At 36.9% G+C, this 17,606-nt stretch overlaps 1 protein-coding gene across 2 annotated transcripts in view; it reads left to right on the top strand.

Moving 5' to 3' along the window:
* LOC149283182 (dynein axonemal heavy chain 5-like) overlaps window positions 1-16,446 on the top strand; it is an 83,243-nt gene extending 66,797 nt beyond the window's left edge. For both annotated transcript variants that reach the window (XM_089497878.1, XM_089497877.1), the window contains exons 67-79: window positions 457-571; window positions 1,082-1,272; window positions 2,496-2,617; window positions 3,225-3,374; window positions 3,490-3,735; window positions 4,246-4,465; window positions 4,868-5,073; window positions 5,173-5,376; window positions 6,307-6,522; window positions 7,029-7,241; window positions 15,027-15,179; window positions 15,275-15,506; window positions 16,295-16,446. In XM_089497878.1, the coding sequence (XP_089354004.1) occupies window positions 457-571; window positions 1,082-1,272; window positions 2,496-2,617; window positions 3,225-3,374; window positions 3,490-3,735; window positions 4,246-4,465; window positions 4,868-5,073; window positions 5,173-5,376; window positions 6,307-6,522; window positions 7,029-7,241; window positions 15,027-15,179; window positions 15,275-15,506; window positions 16,295-16,446 (2,420 nt within the window). The remainder of the gene's footprint in view (window positions 1-456; window positions 572-1,081; window positions 1,273-2,495; window positions 2,618-3,224; window positions 3,375-3,489; window positions 3,736-4,245; window positions 4,466-4,867; window positions 5,074-5,172; window positions 5,377-6,306; window positions 6,523-7,028; window positions 7,242-15,026; window positions 15,180-15,274; window positions 15,507-16,294) is intronic.
* The last annotated feature ends 1,160 nt before the right edge of the window (window positions 16,447-17,606 follow it).

Below are 17,606 nucleotides of genomic sequence, written 5' to 3'. Positions count from 1 at the left end.
ATAGCTTGGGATCCAACTGCGTCCTGTTTCCCTTGCAATACTCACCTAATCCTGTTTGTAGGTATAAAGTAAAATAAGCTATTTTTTATTAAATGTGACTAACATTCTTACTGTGACTCATTTAGTTGTCTACCCTTTCCTCCTTGAAAGTATTTTGTACTTTTTCAATATAACTTTAATCTAGTTCAAATGCCTGTGCACAATCTGGAGTTGTGCGCCACTGATCTAGAAGTTCTAACTTAGAAGCTTTTAACCTTTGGATGATACTATTTTAACAAAATGTGTGATGATTTAGAGAAATGGTGATGTGACTCCTTACCTGTTGAATTATTGCCTATACCTAGACTAAAGGAATTCAAGAATGCATAAATAATGTTATATTTATTTGATTTCTAAAAAGCACCAAACTATACATGAAATATTGTAAACTAGAGGTTATTTCTTTTTTTTTTTTAGTTGCAACCAGGGGGAGCATCTTGTATTTCTTGATAACAGAAATGAGTATGGTTAATGTGATGTATCAAACTTCTCTGCGTCAGTTCTTGGGACTCTTTGATCTTTCATTAGCCAGGTACTTGGTTTACTTTATTTTTGTGCTTAGCTATAAACATTTCTAAGATGCAAGATAACAAATTATAGAATTATAATTGAATTATATCAATTTGAATGTTCATTTTTATTCTCCCCTTATAATAATAGTGCTTTTATAATAGGGATAGTGACTGGAACCACAGACTGTGTGGAATGAATTTGCACATGAGATACCCCATCGGACAAAACTTTTGGCTAGATGCTTTTTTTGTAATGTCCAAATTGGGCACCAGGTGGGATAACCTCATGTCACTGGTGAATAAGATGTTGTTTCCTACTCAATTTGTATTTTAAAATTATTGTGTGAAATTAATACAAAATGTTTCCCCTTTTTACAATGTTTTGTTCAGTGGCATGTTTAACAATATGCAATATATAAAATGTGAACTCTGCTCACATCAGTGAATATTTTTTATAGATTAAAATAAAATCCTTATTCTCAAATTAACTTTTTTATATAACCCATGTATTTTATATGTCTCTGGTGCAGATCAGTGAAAAGCCCTATTACAAGCAAAAGGATTGCAAACATAATAGAACACATGACTTATGAAATCTATAAATACTCCGCAAGAGGCCTATATGAGGAACATAAGTTTTTGTTTACATTGCTGCTTACTCTGAAGATCGACATGCAGAGTAACAGAGTGAAGCATGAAGAGTTTCTCACCCTCATAAAAGGTTATATATGATATACATTGTAGATACTTGGCTTTCATATTAAATATTTAGTAACTGAACATTTATATAAATAGGTTTTACATGGAATCAGAAATTATGTATGATTATCATGCCCCCCAACTGTCCCGATTGGGGCGGGACAGCCCCTATTTTGTGACTCTGTCCCGCCTATCCCTACCGCTGTCCCGCTTTGCAGGGGCGGAGTAAGGGGGAGATGAGAGCGGTACTCACCTCGGGTGCAGCTGCGAGGGGGCGCACAGCCGGCCCGATGAGCAACTGCAGCAAGCAGGACTGGTTGGGCGATTGCAATCTCCCTCTAGTCGGCTCACCATTAGGGAGTGCGAGGTCCGTCACTTCAGACCTCGCTTTACTGCTCCCTAATCACTACGCCCCGGCAATTAATGCCGAGCTTGAGAAATTATGTCTGAAGTGACGCACCTTGCGCTCCCACCACAGGATGGAGGAAGAGGAAAGAGATTGGGAGAAAGGGATGTTAGGGCAATGTATGTGTGTGTTTGTAAGCTTGTGTGCATGTATGGGCAGGTGTGTGTGTAAGAGCAGTATAGGTATTTCTAAGCTGGTGTGTAAATGCAGTGCGTGTGTGTGTGTGTGTGTTTGTGTGTGTGTGTGTGTGTGTAAAGGTTCCTGTAGACTACTCTTCAAATGAGCCAGCATTATGGTGGACGCCTGGCTGGCTGAGAATCATGGGAATTGTTGTTCACAGCTAGCATCTGCAGCTTTAGTGTTGACTGCACTTCCCATGATGCTCAGCCAGCATCATGGAAGTAGTATGTCTGGCTGAGCATCATGGGAATTCAATTCAATGTGTTGGTTATTTTTAATATGCATGACTGTGCTGACAAAAATGAAGCATGTTTTAAGTGGCGATGCAAGTGCGACATTGTAAAGTGCAATTGCTTGTATTAGTTCCACAAGAGCGATTTAAAAAAAAAGTGTCCTTTCGCATCTTGAAATGTTGGGAGGTATGGATTATGCATAATTTTTTAATACAATTTTTTTTACTTTGAGAGTCAATATTTAAAAAAAAAACCCCAAAAACATGAAATACATCTTTATCATGCAATATTTTTGCACTTAGTAATGCATGCTAGTTTTGCAAATAATTTTATGTATTTCAAATTTAAGATTAACTAAGTAATTGATCTGCGACATTAGGATGGAATCCTCTATAAACTATTTGGGTTTTTTTTTTTATTTTACAGGCGGTGCTTCATTAGATCTGAAAGCTTGTCCTCCCAAGCCTTCTAAGTGGATCTTGGACATGACATGGCTCAATCTTGTAGAATTAAGTAAATTGAGGCAGTTTTCTGATATTCTTGATCAGGTGAGCCAAGGTCTAATAATAGAAGAAATAACACAAATGAGAGAGATCAGGCAAAATATCTACCATACACACTGCATTATGTGCTGTCTGGAATTGAAATGATTAGAAATATGGTAATCCTATAGTGAACAATGCTGATTGTATTCTATAGTGTATTAAAATAAAAAGTGAGAATACATAATGCCATAAACAAATAATGTTATCTATAAACACATGGAACATTGAATGCATTAGGAGAAAAGCAAGTTTACAGCATCCAGAAATATGTCGTTTATTCATCACACACTAATCAATGTTTTATTTCTATCAAAAATAGCATTTTAAATAGCAATAGGTCTGTTCTAAGAAAAACATAATTTGTATTTTTTGAGGGGTGGTCTTATTTGTTTGAAATGTTGTATTTTAGTATCCAGGGCACAATACCAAAGTCCCAGGAAATATAATTCATACAACTTACATGAAGTAGAACTTGCAGAATTGTATGCGTAGGGAAATACATTTAGTGGTGTGCCAAAGCAACTCTCTCGATCATGACTTGTTATATATTTTCAACAAAAACAATCCTTAAAACATAAAAAGAATACCTTTTCTTTCCAAAATATTCCAGATTACCCAAAATGAGAAGCAATGGAAGCTTTGGTTTGATAAAGAATTTCCTGAAGAGGAGCAAGTTCCAAGTGGTTATGATCAAGCACTTGACTGCTTCCGACGGTTACTGCTGATCCGATCTTGGTGCCCTGACAGAACTATTGCACAGGTAGAATAATTACCTTTTTATATGATAGCATTTCATTATATTAAATTACCTTTAAATAATTTGCTACGAAAAATATTCTTAATGTAAATGTCACCGTTGTGTTCTCTTACAATAGGCCAGAAAGTACATTATGGATTCCATGGGAAACAAATATGCTGAAGGAGTGATTTTGGACTTGGAAAAAACATGGGAAGAATCTAATCCACGCACACCCCTTATTTGCTTCCTTTCCATGGGATCAGACCCAACAGATTCCATTATTGCTCTAGGAAAGAGACAGAAAATTGAGACCCGTTATGTTTCTATGGGACAGGGTCAGGAGGTTCACGCGAGAAAACTTCTTCAGCAAACCATGGCTCATGTAAGTTTTGTAAAAAAAAATAAAAATTGTATTTTCACCAAACAAAAATATTGATCAGGATAATTGCATTACAAATATTAAATAATAGCATAGTACTAACATGCTGTAATCCTTTTAACAGTAAATGGACAGTCATGACATGTCCAGTGAGGCAAACTGATCCCGTCTTTCAGCAAAATGACCAGCTGCTCATTTGCTTTGTTAAACTCCTGTTGTGTCTGTATGTCTAAATGTAGATTTTTTATGTGTTAACCACCTCATTTGCTAAGAAGCACTACAGAGTGCTTCCCATAATCTCCAATGCAAAATGCATTTAAATTTGTTTACGTTATTTAAAAACTAATATTCCCAGCACTTCAACAAATTCAATGGTCATGATAGGTTTCAGAACTAAGCCACACTCTCTGTTTTAAAAGGTTTACTTGTATTCACCATTGTCAAGTACCACCACGATATGGGTACATTCCTGCTTTCTATTCATTTTTTTGACACAATGCAATTTTTTAATAGGGAGGATGGGCCCTGCTCCAAAATTGCCATCTAGGTTTGGACTTTTTGGATGAATTGATGGACACCATTGTAGAGACAGACACCGTACATGATTCATTTCGTCTGTGGATGACTACTGAGGTTCACAAGAATTTTCCCATTACTCTTCTACAAATGTCAATCAAATTTACCAATGAACCACCTCAAGGACTTAAAGCTGGACTGAAGAGAACATATGGTGGTACGTTTATACGGCTCCTTTTAATTCAAATAATTTAGTACTGTGTATTCTTAAATATTTCAGAAATATGAGGGTAGTAAATAATTTAAAAGAAGACAACAGTGATTAAAAGAAAACTCTTTATATGTTCAAATCATAAGCATTTTGTTGATTAAAAGTGTACTATGAAACTACATCACACCTTTTGTGGAAAATGATGATATATAATTTAGTATTGCCCACAAAAAATCAATACATTCATAAATGAAAATATGATTCTAGATCGATCTACCCATCCATTTCTCTCTTATTTAAAGTCATTCATTCATTATAAGTCATTCATTCATAGATATATATATATATATATATGTGTGTGTGTATCATTCAGTGTGATGTTACATGGTGTTGTTCCTTTTTCAATAGGTGTAAGTCAAGATCTTCTTGATGTTAGCAGTATGACACAGTGGAAGCCCATGTTGTACGCAGTGGCATTTCTGCACTCAACAGTTCAAGAGAGACGAAAGTTTGGACCATTGGGGTGGAATATCCCATATGAATTCAATCAGGCAGATTTTAATGCTACAGTACAGTTCGTTCAGAATCACCTAGATGACATGGATATCAAAAAGGTGTTATATCTTGTTATATAACTTGTTTATACCATTAATTGTATTTGTTTTTGAAATCCCATGCTGAACAATTCTAAAGAATCTTTATTTTATAATTAGGGTGTCTCGTGGACCACTGTTCGATACATGATCGGTGAAATCCAGTATGGCGGAAGAGTCACTGATGACTACGACAAACGGCTACTAAATACATTTGCTAAAGTCTGGTTTAGTGAAAGTATGTTTAGCCCAGACTTCTGTTTTTACAAGGGCTACAACGTACCAAAATGTACTACTGTAGACCAGTATCTACAATACATACAGGTGAGTAGACCTTGATATCCCTTGAACACATGCGTAGCTCTTATTGTGCTTTGAAGCATGTAAATAAAACGGAATCAAGTTTATTTTGTGATGAATTTCTACATTACTGAAGCACAGACAATTTTTGTTTTTTTATTTACAAGAACAAACCTAGAGCAAAGTTTGAAATGGGATCTTATCAACATAGCAACCAATGGAATTCTCCAATTTGCATTCCATTGGTTGCTATGTTAACAGCAGTTTTACACCAATATTGCCTTCATTAAAAAAGAAAAAAAAAATCTTTATTTGTGGAAAGATAGCTTTTTACATTTTTCTCTAGCTAATTTTATACATGCTGAAAACCCGTAGGTTCAATTTGATTTCACTATAGCTGCTCAGGGAATTAACCTATTGCTGGAACCAGCTGGCATATATGTTGTTGGCACACATCTATATTCACTGGTTTTATTCAACACTGGTATATGATGTATACTTTTATTCTACCTATTATGAATCATTGTGATTTGCTGTGAATGCTTCCTGTTATTGCTAGCAGAACTTGCCTGTTAAGAAATAATAGAGCAAGAGTAAAAATTGTAAATACATCAACATGAGCTACCTGCATAAACAGGTGCAAAAATCTACCAGTACTACTTCACAAAATACGCAAAGGAACATAAGGCTTGTAGACTTTGGGTACACCTGTAAAATAAAATTCAGACTCAGATGAGTAAGAAACATCGTTAAGCTACACCTGTAGTATATCTGATGCTTTGATGAAACAGTATTTTTTTAATAAAATTGTTACAGATCTTAAACTTTTCTATTATATATATTTCATGTGGTGTATAATATGTGCAAATACATACTACAAATATACTCTCAATACATTTTTGTGTATTTTAGTGTGTGCTTTCTTTACCAAAATTAGTTATGATCACTTTTTAGGGCTTGCCTACATATGACACGCCGGAGGTGTTCGGGTTGCATCCCAATGCAGATATCACATTTCAGAGTAAGCTGGCAAAAGATGTTTTGGATACCATTCTTAGCATCCAGCCAAAAGACAGCTCCGGGGGTGGTGGTGAGACAAGAGAAGCAGTGGTTGCTCGACTTGCGGATGATATGCTAGAGAAACTCCCATCAGATTATATACCATTTGAAGTGAGTAAATATAGATGAATTCATTAAGCATAATTTTAATTTACTTTTCAACTCTCAAAAGTAACAGGCTAGGCGCTGTAACTGTATTTTTTCATGACTAGAAATGTATCTTACTACAGATGTCTATCCATAAAAGATTATAAATTAATGTCTATAGTACAGTATAGTAATGTTTATTTTTCACTGCTGTGTAATAGCTAACAAATTTTCTTGGTGTTCAAGAAATATAATTCTACAAATAAAAATTGTTTCAGCTGAAACGGAAACAATTTTACTGGATTTTTTTACTGGAAAAATAAGTATTGTATCTGCTAGCAGGATCTATTATGCTAGGCTTGCATTATAATATTATTATAAATATTATTTTTAATAGCCGGCTTACTTTATGCAGCATTTAAAAAACACTCAACATAAATAATTGTATTCTTTTACACCAAGTTTCGGTGCAGGGAAAATAATTGGCATAAAACCAAAATGTAAAAATCCTGCTTATGTGTTCTTTTAAGGTCAGAGAACGACTCCAAAAAATGGGACCTTTCCAGCCTATGAACATCTTTCTACGACAGGAAATAGACAGAATGCAGAGGGTAATAAGCTTGGTGCGAACTACCCTCACAGACCTAAAACTTGCCATTGATGGAACCATTATAATGAGTGAAAATTTAAGAGATGCACTAGATTGCATGTATGATGCCAGAATACCTGAACGCTGGAAAAAGGTGAGCAATGCAATAATGTAGTTTTTAAATTAAGCCCTTAAAACTACGATGGCTGATTTTATTTTTTGTACTCTTTGTGACAATGGCTGTTTTTACATTTCTGCGCTGCTCATGTTTAGCTGTAATTTTATTCTTTCCCGTATAACACAAGTTATATATTGTTTTTTTCAGGACAAGAAGGGCTTTCTTTAGATGTCATTGTTTTGATTACATCATATTATTTACTATAAACAAAAATATGGTGAAAAATTTAGAAAAAATTACTTTTTCTAACTTTTACTTGAAAAATCTTTTACTCATCTATAAAAGCTAATGAAAAAACCTGCTAAATAGATTGTACTATTTAGAAATACCCAATGTTTGTATGTTTTTTTTCTGCATGTTATGGGGCAATAAGTACAGGTGGCGTTTCCCCCCCCCCCCACACACACCTGGTAATTCTTCCCCCATGTGCTATTTCAGGTATTTTTGAAGCTGGTATTTTAAATCTTTCCATGCACTAATTCTACCATTTTTTTCACACACATTTTACTTCAGGTATGAATTTACAGGTCCTGGTACATGTCACTGTCATAAAACACCCCAATATGTGCTCAGCAAAATCTCCTGAGTACAGTGATACCCCACATGCATGGGTTTGCCTAGCTGTTTGAGGCCACACCCCAGAGTATTTCAAATGCTGGTATTTGAACTCTTTGCATGAGCACACATTTTACCACCAGCATTTTTTCAAAGTTTGCAGTAGTATTTTTTGTGTGTATTTTTCCCCACACACATACTTTACGTATGAATGTACAGATCCTGGTATGTGTCACTGTCACACAACACCCCAATATGTGTTCAGGAAAAAAGTAGACACCCCATCGGCATTTAACATGCCAGTATTTTAACGCTTTCCATGCAAGAATTGTTTTAAGCTAAACTGCTAATTTTAGGACTTGATCACATACATATTTTTATATATATATATATATATATATTTTTTTTTATTTATTTTTTTTGCCTTTTTTCACATTTTTTTGGAACTTGAAGGTTCCCCTGATGATGACATCAGTGGGAAATTATTTTTAAATTTAGCAATTTTTTTTAAAACTATTTCTTTTATTTCTTCTTTTTTTTTTTTTTACTAATCGCATTGTGATTAGAAAGCTGGGCTTCATTGACTTGCATGGTTGAATGCAGTGCCTGTATTCAACCTGCAGGTGGAGCCAGATTCTGAGGAGGGTCTGAAGAGACCCTCCTGAGAACTCTTTTCAACTCCATAGTTTTTTTTAAAGGACGCCGCCATCTTGCGAGTGGCAAAATCACTCGCAGTGGAGATTGTGACCACTCTCCGGACCGGTCACGGCGCGTCCTGGGGTGGGAGTTTGGTGTCACTGAATGCCTCGTGATCATGGCATTTCAGCGACACCATTGAAGTTTAGGAGGCGATCGTTGTAAATATTAATTCATGTAAACTATTTTTTCATATTTAATAAAAGCTATGATTGGGAAAAATATTAACCCCCTATATGCCACTCTGCCTCCAGAAATGCCAGAGTGGCATATAGGGGGTTAAAAGGCATATCATGGGACAGAGTGGCATATAAGGGGGGTATAAGGCATTTCTGGAGGCAGAGTGGCATATAGGGGGTTAAAGGGAATTTCTGGAGGCAGAGTGGCATACAAGGGGTTAAAAGGCACTCTGCCTCCAGAAAACCTTTTTCCTATAGGGTCATCTTATATTCAGGCTTTTTATTTTTTCCTTAATATTGAGATTTGGGGGGGGGTCTTATAATCAGGGTCATCTTATAATCGAGCAAATACTGTAATACTTATAGTTGTAGGTTTAGAAACAATTATGTGATGTAAAATAATTATTTTGATGTAACGATTACTGTTATGTGGGGTTATAGTAAGCTATTGTTTTACATTTTATATTATTGTATTTTCATTTTATTTTTTTAATTTGTGTTTTTTTTCTGGAATAGTTCAGAAACTTAGTTTTTCCTAGGTGCCCTATTGCTGGTGCACCAGACCGCTCCACTGCGCAAGGGGTTCCCAGTGGAAGCATACTGTTTTTTTTTCTTTTCCTTTTACCTATTAAATAAAGATGTTTAGGGATATTCAAAAGGAGTCTATTGAAATGTATGTCATTTGTCATTGTTGCAATTTCACTTTGAATTGCCTATAATACATTTAAGATTAGGTTTGTCATAATTAACTTGCAAGGGTTGAACTCACCACAAAAATGTAACCTACTTTAGAACTTGTTGAGAAAAGAACAGGTTCATATTTGCGCCATCCATAAGACCCATTGGTGGACAACAGATAAACAAACAATACTTCAAATTAGGGCTGCAACAACTAATCGATAAAATCGATAATAATCGATAATGAAAATCGTTGCCAACGAATTTCATTATCGATTAGTTGAATCGATTTTTATCGATTATAAAATTAGGTTTTTTTCAGAGCAAACCCCTCTGAAAAATACCCCTCATTATATAAACCGTTTCAGTGACTCACAGCAGCAGCTCATACTTACCAGCCCCTCCCTGTAATCACTGTGACAACTGGCCCCGCCCCCTTCCTTCTCCCAGAAGGCCAGAACCACATGGCTGTGACACTCATCTAACTGTAAGTATAAAATTAATATTTGGGCTGCTGAAAGTTAGGGGAGGTGGGGTTTAATTTAGGGGCAGTTATGGTTAATGGGGTGTTTAGGGTTAATTTAGGGGAAGTTATGGTTAATGGGGTGTTTAGGGGCAGCTATGGTTAATGGGGTGTTTAGGGGCAGCTATGGTTAATGGGGTGTTTAGGGTTAATTTAGGGGCAGCTATGGTTAATGGGGTGTTTAGGGTTAATTTAGGGGCAGTTATGGTTAATGGGGTGTTTAGGGTTAATATAGGAGCAGCCGTTGTTAATGGGGTGTTTGGGGTTAATTTGAGGCAGTTGTGGTTAATGGGGTGTTTAGGGTTAATTTAGGGGCTGTTGTGGTTGATGGGGGTCTTTAGGGTTAATTTAGGGGATGCTGTGGTTAATGGGGTGTTTAGGGTTAATTTAGGGTAGTTGTGTTTGATGGGGTATTTAGAGTTAATTTAGAGGTAGTTATGGTTAATGGGGTGTTTAGTGTTAATTTAATGATGAGGACTGAGGGTTAATTTATTAAAGTTAACTTAAGGTGCAGTTAGAGGTAAAGGGGGGCAGACTAAGGGGAATCTAAATCCTGGGGGCAGTGAAGATTAACCCAGTACTTATTTATAAAAGTATGGTGTCAGTGTGATGTGAACAGGTCTGTGACTCTGAGGGGACTATGAGGTATCTGGGGGTATAAGGCATATCTGGGGAGGATGGAGTGACATATCTGGGGGTATAAGGCATATACGATATATAAGGCATATGTGGGGAGGGCAGCGTGGCATGTCTGGGAGGCAGTGTGGCATGTCTGGGGAGGATGGAGTGGTGTATCAGGGGGTATAAGGCGTATCAGGCACAGTGGCATATGTGGGGGTAGAGTGGAGTGGCATATGTGAGAGGCAGCGTGGAGTGGAATATGTGGGAGGCAGCGTGGCATATGTGGGAGGCAGCGTGGAGTGGAATATGTGGGAGGCAGCGTGGTATATGTGGGAGGCAGCGTGGAGTGGTATATGTGGGAGGCAGCGTGGCATATGTGGGAGGCAGCGTGGAGTGGTATATGTGGGAGGCAGCGTGGCATATGTGGGAGGCAGCGTGGCATATGTGGGAGGCAGCGTGGAGTGGCATGTCTGGGAGGCAGCGTGGCAAGCCTGGGCTCAAATGTGCATGTGGGAGGCAGCGTGGCATATGTGGGAGGCAGCGTGGAGTGGTATATGTGGGAGGCAGCGTGGAGTGGTATATGTGGGAGGCAGCGTGGAGTGGTATATGTGGGAGGCAGCGTGGAGTGGTATATGTGGGAGGCAGCGTGGAGTGGCATATGTGGGAGGCAGCGTGGCATATGTGGGAGGCAGCGTGGCATGTGTGGGAGGCAGCGTGGCATGTGTGGGAGGCAGCGTGGCATGTCTGGGAGGCAGCGTGGCATGTCTGGGAGGCAGCGTGGCATGTCTGGGCTCAAATGTGCATAAATTGGGGGGGCTGGTTGGGAAATAAAGACAAGAAATGCATTTTATCAGGGTTTTTTTTTATTCTGCGTTTGTATTTAACATCATTTGTTTATTAAATTATTTTAAATAAATGAAAAATGTACATTCATTTTTTTATCCGATTAATCGATTAATCGAAAAAATAATCTGCCAACTAATCGATTATGAAAATAATCGTTAGTTGCAGCCCTACTTCAAATCAAACAGTTTTCCTTAGTAATTAGTGCCTTGCTACGTGATAAGTTCAAGAGAGGGGTGGCTGTTTTCTTTTCAAATAATTTGGCTGTAAACATTAAATACCAAGAATGAGATGAAGACGCAAAGTTTATGATTCTTATTGCGGAAATCAAGAAGTTATATACAATTGTTAATGTATAGGCCCCAAATGCCCCCCCACGCAATTTTTCTCAATAGTTCTGGAAAAAGCTGAATAAAACAAGGAGCTTTGATGGTTTTGGGGGACTGTAACTGTGTTATGGATCCCCAAGTGGACAAATCTCCTCCTGGGCTTGGTGCGCACGGAAAGGATGTTAATAATCTTTCCGATAGATTTAGAAATGTAGCCCAAAGGTTTTTTCTGTTTGACACGTGGCAGAGATTTCATCCTGTAGATAGAGACTTTACGTTTTTCTCTAAAATACACTGCTCGTATTTCAGAATAGACTATGTACTTGGAGATCTAACAGTTGTCCAAAATTTAAAGAAGGTCTTCATAAAATAACTCATTTTGTCAGACATAATGCAGTCTTTCTGGATTTAGGCAAAGAATTTGAAAAAAATAATTAAAAATAGATACTATTTATATCTAAAATATACACGGAAGCGAATCTGGTCCAGTCTCCAGAAAAGATTGGTCAGGCCTTTAATTCTTTTTATAGCAAGCTATAAAATGTAACAGAAAAACCCTCACAAGTAGATATATATATATGCGATTACCTAAACTCCTTAAATGTACCTAAAATTACCTCCGCCCAATTGGATTCAATGAATGTACCCTTGAAAGTAGAGGAAGTAGAATGTGTGATTGGTAAACTAAAGACCAATAAGCCCAGATGGCTTTAACAATCTGTTCTTCAAAACTTTGGAGAAATATATTGTCAAAGATCTGACTGAGGCTTTCAATTTCATTGTTGATATGGCTAGCGCGTCTGAAGAATTGTTAAGAGCAAATATTACACCTTTTTTAAAGCTGTGTAAGGATCCACTCAAAGTACAGAACTATAGGCCAATTTCGCTTTTAAACGTGGATATAAAAATGTATGCAGGTGTCTTGGCCGATAGATTTAAAAAAAAAAAAAGTGATTACATCAATAGTGCACCGGGACCAGGCGGGTTTTTGTCTCTGAAAAATTCTCCTCTAACAATATTAGAAGAATTATAGATGCTCTCGAACTGAGCAAGAAAAATAAGAACCCTTTCATGACACTTGCCTTAGATGCCAAAATAGCATTTGACCGAGTTAATTGCTCACTTATAGAACACACACTCTGGGGATTTGGCTTTGGGGGAGCATTTTAGATTCAGTGATGGCATTATACACTTTACCATCCTGCCGGATTCGAGGAAAGCAGAGATATCGTGGTGGGGGAGGATAAATGCATTAAGAGCTTACACATTGCCTAAGTGGGTGTACCTTTTTAGGATGATCCCTTTAAACATCCCCCCAAATGGTCCAAATGTTTCTATGGTTGGGCAAGAGACCAAGGATAAATAAGAGTGATTTTGGGGGGTGCACCGAATATGCAGGAAACTTTGCAGGCCAGTATGCTGTCACATGCTCTAATAACACAAAAATGAGATCAGAGAGATGGCAGCATATAGAACAAACTATATCTGAATGTGATGTCTTAGCAGTCTTTTGGATGACAAATACAAAACTTCAACAGGAAAGGAAAAAGTGTTCAAGATCATTTTTAAATGATCAAATTTTAAGTGTCCTCCCGCTGCGCTGGCGATAATATCGGAAATATGAACTTAACTAGATGGGTACAGAATGGAATACACTTGGAGATTTGATAGAAGGTAGTAGAATCAAACCTTTTCAGTTATTGCAAGAAACCTTTGAACTTAATAGTGGAGATATTTTCCCCTATTTAAGGGTTAAGCATTTCCTCCAAAGCCATATGGCTTTTGCTGTGTCAAACCGGGTTGAACACCTTGAGAGACTGATCAGAACCGAGACAACGGACCATTTGCTATCTATTTGTAATAAAATAATAGCGGAAGTAAACCCAGGGCCGGCCCGACAATGGAGCCGAGTGGGGCAACCGCTCCAGGCGGCACTTTTGAAGGGGCGGCCTTTCTCTGCCCCAAGCCCCTTTTTTTTTTTTTTTTTTTTTTTTTTTTTTAAAGCTAAAGAGAGAGAAAGGGGCGCCGAGTGGTTTTCGCTTACCAAGCTGTCAGTATCCGCTCGGTGCCCCTCTCTCTCTCCTCTGCGGTGAGTCTCCCTGTTCGTTCTCGGTGCCGGCGTGTAATGATGAGTGCCGGAAGATTTCCGGCGCTCAACATTACAAGCCGGCACCCAGACTGAACAGGGAGACTCGTCGCAGGACTGCTGAAATGTAAGTACAAGGGGGGGGGGTAGATAAGGGGGGGCCGCATTTTAAAATTCGCCCCAGGCAGCATTTTGCCTTGGGCCGGCCCTGAGTAAACCAAATACAGGAATTACCAGCAAAAATGAAAAAAGATTTAAGCATAAAAATCACTAGAGATGAGTAGAATGGAGTACTAATTCAAGCTGGTAATGCTATACACTGCTTGAACTTTAGAGTTACTTTTTAAACTTCTTAATAGGTGGTGGTACCTTGTACCTAGCCAATTAGCAAAGATATACCCAAGTTAACAACTGTTGGAGATGTGGTGTAAGAAATAAAGACTTGATACAAATGTCCTGGAGTTGTAGTTTGCTGAAGGGATTCTGGAAAGATATTTTTGCAAACATTATTTGTGGTGTAGTTTTAAAGTTCAGCCCAGAGATAGCACTGCTCCGTTTGTAATTGGCTAAAATACTAAAACACTATAAAGTAATCATTATCCATATTTTGATGGCTGCAAAAATAACAGTCACCAGAAATTGGAAGTTTGCTAAAATATTGTGCTGGGAAGCAATAACAGAAATTTCCAAATTAAAATGAAGCAAGGTATAATAGCTCAGAACAATATATCCTTTGATAAAAATAAAATTGGAAGGACTGGATCATTAAACTGACAGACACTTAACCTAAATAATCTATTAAGAATGTTTTATAGAAGTTTGATATAGGCAAAAAAAGGGATGGTGCTCTCCCTATGGCGATCTGTATTTATGTATATGTATATTCTGTTTTGTGACCTGTGTTATATGTTGCCAGGTATGTTTGATACAGGGGTAGATCCTTTTAATAAATGAAATAGAGCCAGGATACAGGCAGGTATAAGGACTTGATCGTTTCTTCTGTTTCACCTTTCAAATTGTTGATGTTATATAACATGCCAGATGGTATTTGATGTATGTCTTTTTAACTAAAAAAAATTGTTGGGTTTCTGGCAAGGATGCACATAATTGCTTGTCATTTTTTGGCCCTCTGAGCCTGAAGTTGTACACCACTATTCTAACACTATTTAACACTTGATTAACTTTCAGAAAATATCTTAACAGAGGATTTTAATACTAACTGCTATTATCTGTTTTTATTTTTTATTGTAGGCTTCCTGGGCTTCTAGCACATTAGGATTTTGGTTTACTGAACTCTTGGAGCGAAACCGTCAATTTTTTTCTTGGATCTTTGAAAGTCGACCAAATTGTTTCTGGATGACTGGATTTTTTAATCCACAGGGTTTTTTAACTGCAATGAGACAGGTAATATAATGTACCACCCAGTAGATTTCTGGTTGAAAGTAAGTTTTCTCAGTTGGTGTATCTCATTCTTTAAAAAAAAATATTATTATTTATAGGAAATTACCCGAGCTAACAAAGGCTGGGCGTTAGACAGTGTAGTTATCTGCAATGAAGTAACTAAATGGATGAAGGATGACATTTCTAGCCCACCACAAGAAGGTGTCTATGTCTATGGTCTGTACCTTGAAGGAGCTGGCTGGGACAGAAGAAATATGAAACTCATAGAATCAAAGCCAAAGGTGTTGTTTGAGTTGATGCCTGTGATAAGGATTTATGCAGAAAATATGGGTAAGTTCACAAACAGTTACTTTCTGCACTAATTATACAATTAAGTGCCAGAACAATGGGGAAAACAAGTGGCATTGTATGCTAACCATGCTTATTACACGTATGTGCTTTGGATCCCTGTGGTTCCTTTCTTCCCACAAAGAAAGTTTGAACAACAGTTAGGGCGATAGTAATCCATTCAAATGCCAGTTAATAACCAATGTGTGATATTAAGTGATAACACAGTGTTACTAATTTAGTATAATCCTTAAATGAGCAAGTTTTTAACATATCTTAATTCATTCAGGATTCCCTGTTTTCATTTTAGTGTACCCATAAAAATTCTATAGGGATAGATACATTTTTGTTTTAACTTCATTTATGTTAATACATTATATCATTTAGTATGAATATATTAAAATTAAAGTAAAAAATAAAACAATATTTTTTGTAAATTTACTGAAGTGTTTTGCACCTGGATATGACATCATATCCTTGAGCTCAATGTCAATAGCTGGCACCCATTGCGAGGGAGTACTGTAACAGTGGTCTGTAGGAACAGACCTAACATTCCCTTCGGTTTTGACCATTTAGAGGGAAATCCCCATCTGGCTTTGCTCCTCCAGCGGCAGGCAGTCCAGTCAGGGCAACTGACGCCGATCTCTCCTCCGATCACTGGAGGTGGAATCACAAAAAAAGCCCTGTGATTATGTATAAACTAGTAAAATTGCATTTATTTATGTGGAGTTAACATGTTTTATTTTTTTTCTCTCCTTTTTTTTTATTTTTTATTTTTTTTTAAACAATAGCTGCAAGAGACCCCCGGCTCTACTCCTGTCCAATATATAAAAAACCAGTGCGCACAGATCTGAACTACATTGCTGCGGTTGATCTGAAAAGTACACAGCACCCTGAGCACTGGATACTTCGTGGTGTGGCGCTGCTGTGTGATGTCAAATAACCATATGATCCCATTCATACAGTAATGTTTGTGGTTTCTCTAAAAAGCAATAACTGTCCATTCCCATTGAATGTGCAATATGTTTGTACAATCTTTTTTTGTTTATTTGTCTTCTATTTATGATTTCTTAACAATAAATAAATTGAAACATATTTTTTTGGAAAACCAAGCAATCTTATTTATGATTCTTTTAAACTGCAAGTCAATTAGACCCACACTCAACTAAGACCACCAAAAACCCATGGTGAAGTCTTGGCTAAATCTGTGCTACCAGTTACATTATCACATGAACTTCAAATATTAATTGTATTAGCAGTACAGGGCCTGCTTAAAATACACATTTCTATATATTTTTCAACATTATTATGTTAAATTATAGTAAAAGTGTACAAGTTGTTGAGTGCAACATGTTTGTATTAACCATTGATGATATGAATATACCGTAGCTCAATTTCATATTGGCCATAGTGACTGTATGAGAATGTAAATAATACACACCTAAAATCATTTCAGTTGTATTAAATAGGCTGAAAAATGTCAGTACTTTTGTCCTGAGTTCTAAATTTTTCATTCAGAAAAAAAATTTCTTTTTTGAATATATAGCTATTTGTTTTTCTTTTCAGTCATTTTGCTATTTGCTGCATTAAGAATAATGGTGATGATAATTTGGAAATAATTACTGCCATCTAGTGGTTCCATTAAAATATTTGCATTATGCAAACAAAATTGTTCATTTAAGTTTGAGTTTCATCTTTCAAAAAGGCAAAAATCTAAATTTAGGATGACTTTTAGGATGGCTCCATCTTGGGCAAATAGTTTACATGTTATTCTTAATATTTGGTTATTGTGGATTAACAGGAAACTTGTGGACACATAATGAAAGCAAAATAAACAAAATCATTGATCCTTGAGCACTCTTTCAGCTCTGATTGAAGAAAATTATTTCAAGGGCTCAAGCCTAGTTACTTGAACAGCCAACATACAGCCCTAAACACAACTAGACCCAGTACTTGGGAAGACTGGTTTCTGTTGAGTATAAACATCCTGGTAGTGAAATTCTCTATTGGATACTCTACGCTAGAGACCAAAAATACACTGTACAAATGAATGCACCTAGAGTTTGCAACTCGTCCAAGTGATGTACTTCCCATTTAAATGGA

This window comes from Sceloporus occidentalis, unplaced genomic scaffold, assembly GCF_023333645.1.
Source record: "Sceloporus occidentalis isolate IW3139 unplaced genomic scaffold, rSceOcc1.0.p SCAF_110, whole genome shotgun sequence".
Classification (NCBI taxonomy): Eukaryota; Metazoa; Chordata; class Lepidosauria; order Squamata; family Phrynosomatidae; genus Sceloporus; species Sceloporus occidentalis.
Note: the sequence above shows the minus strand (reverse complement) of the source record. Positions and strands in the feature narration are given on the sequence as shown.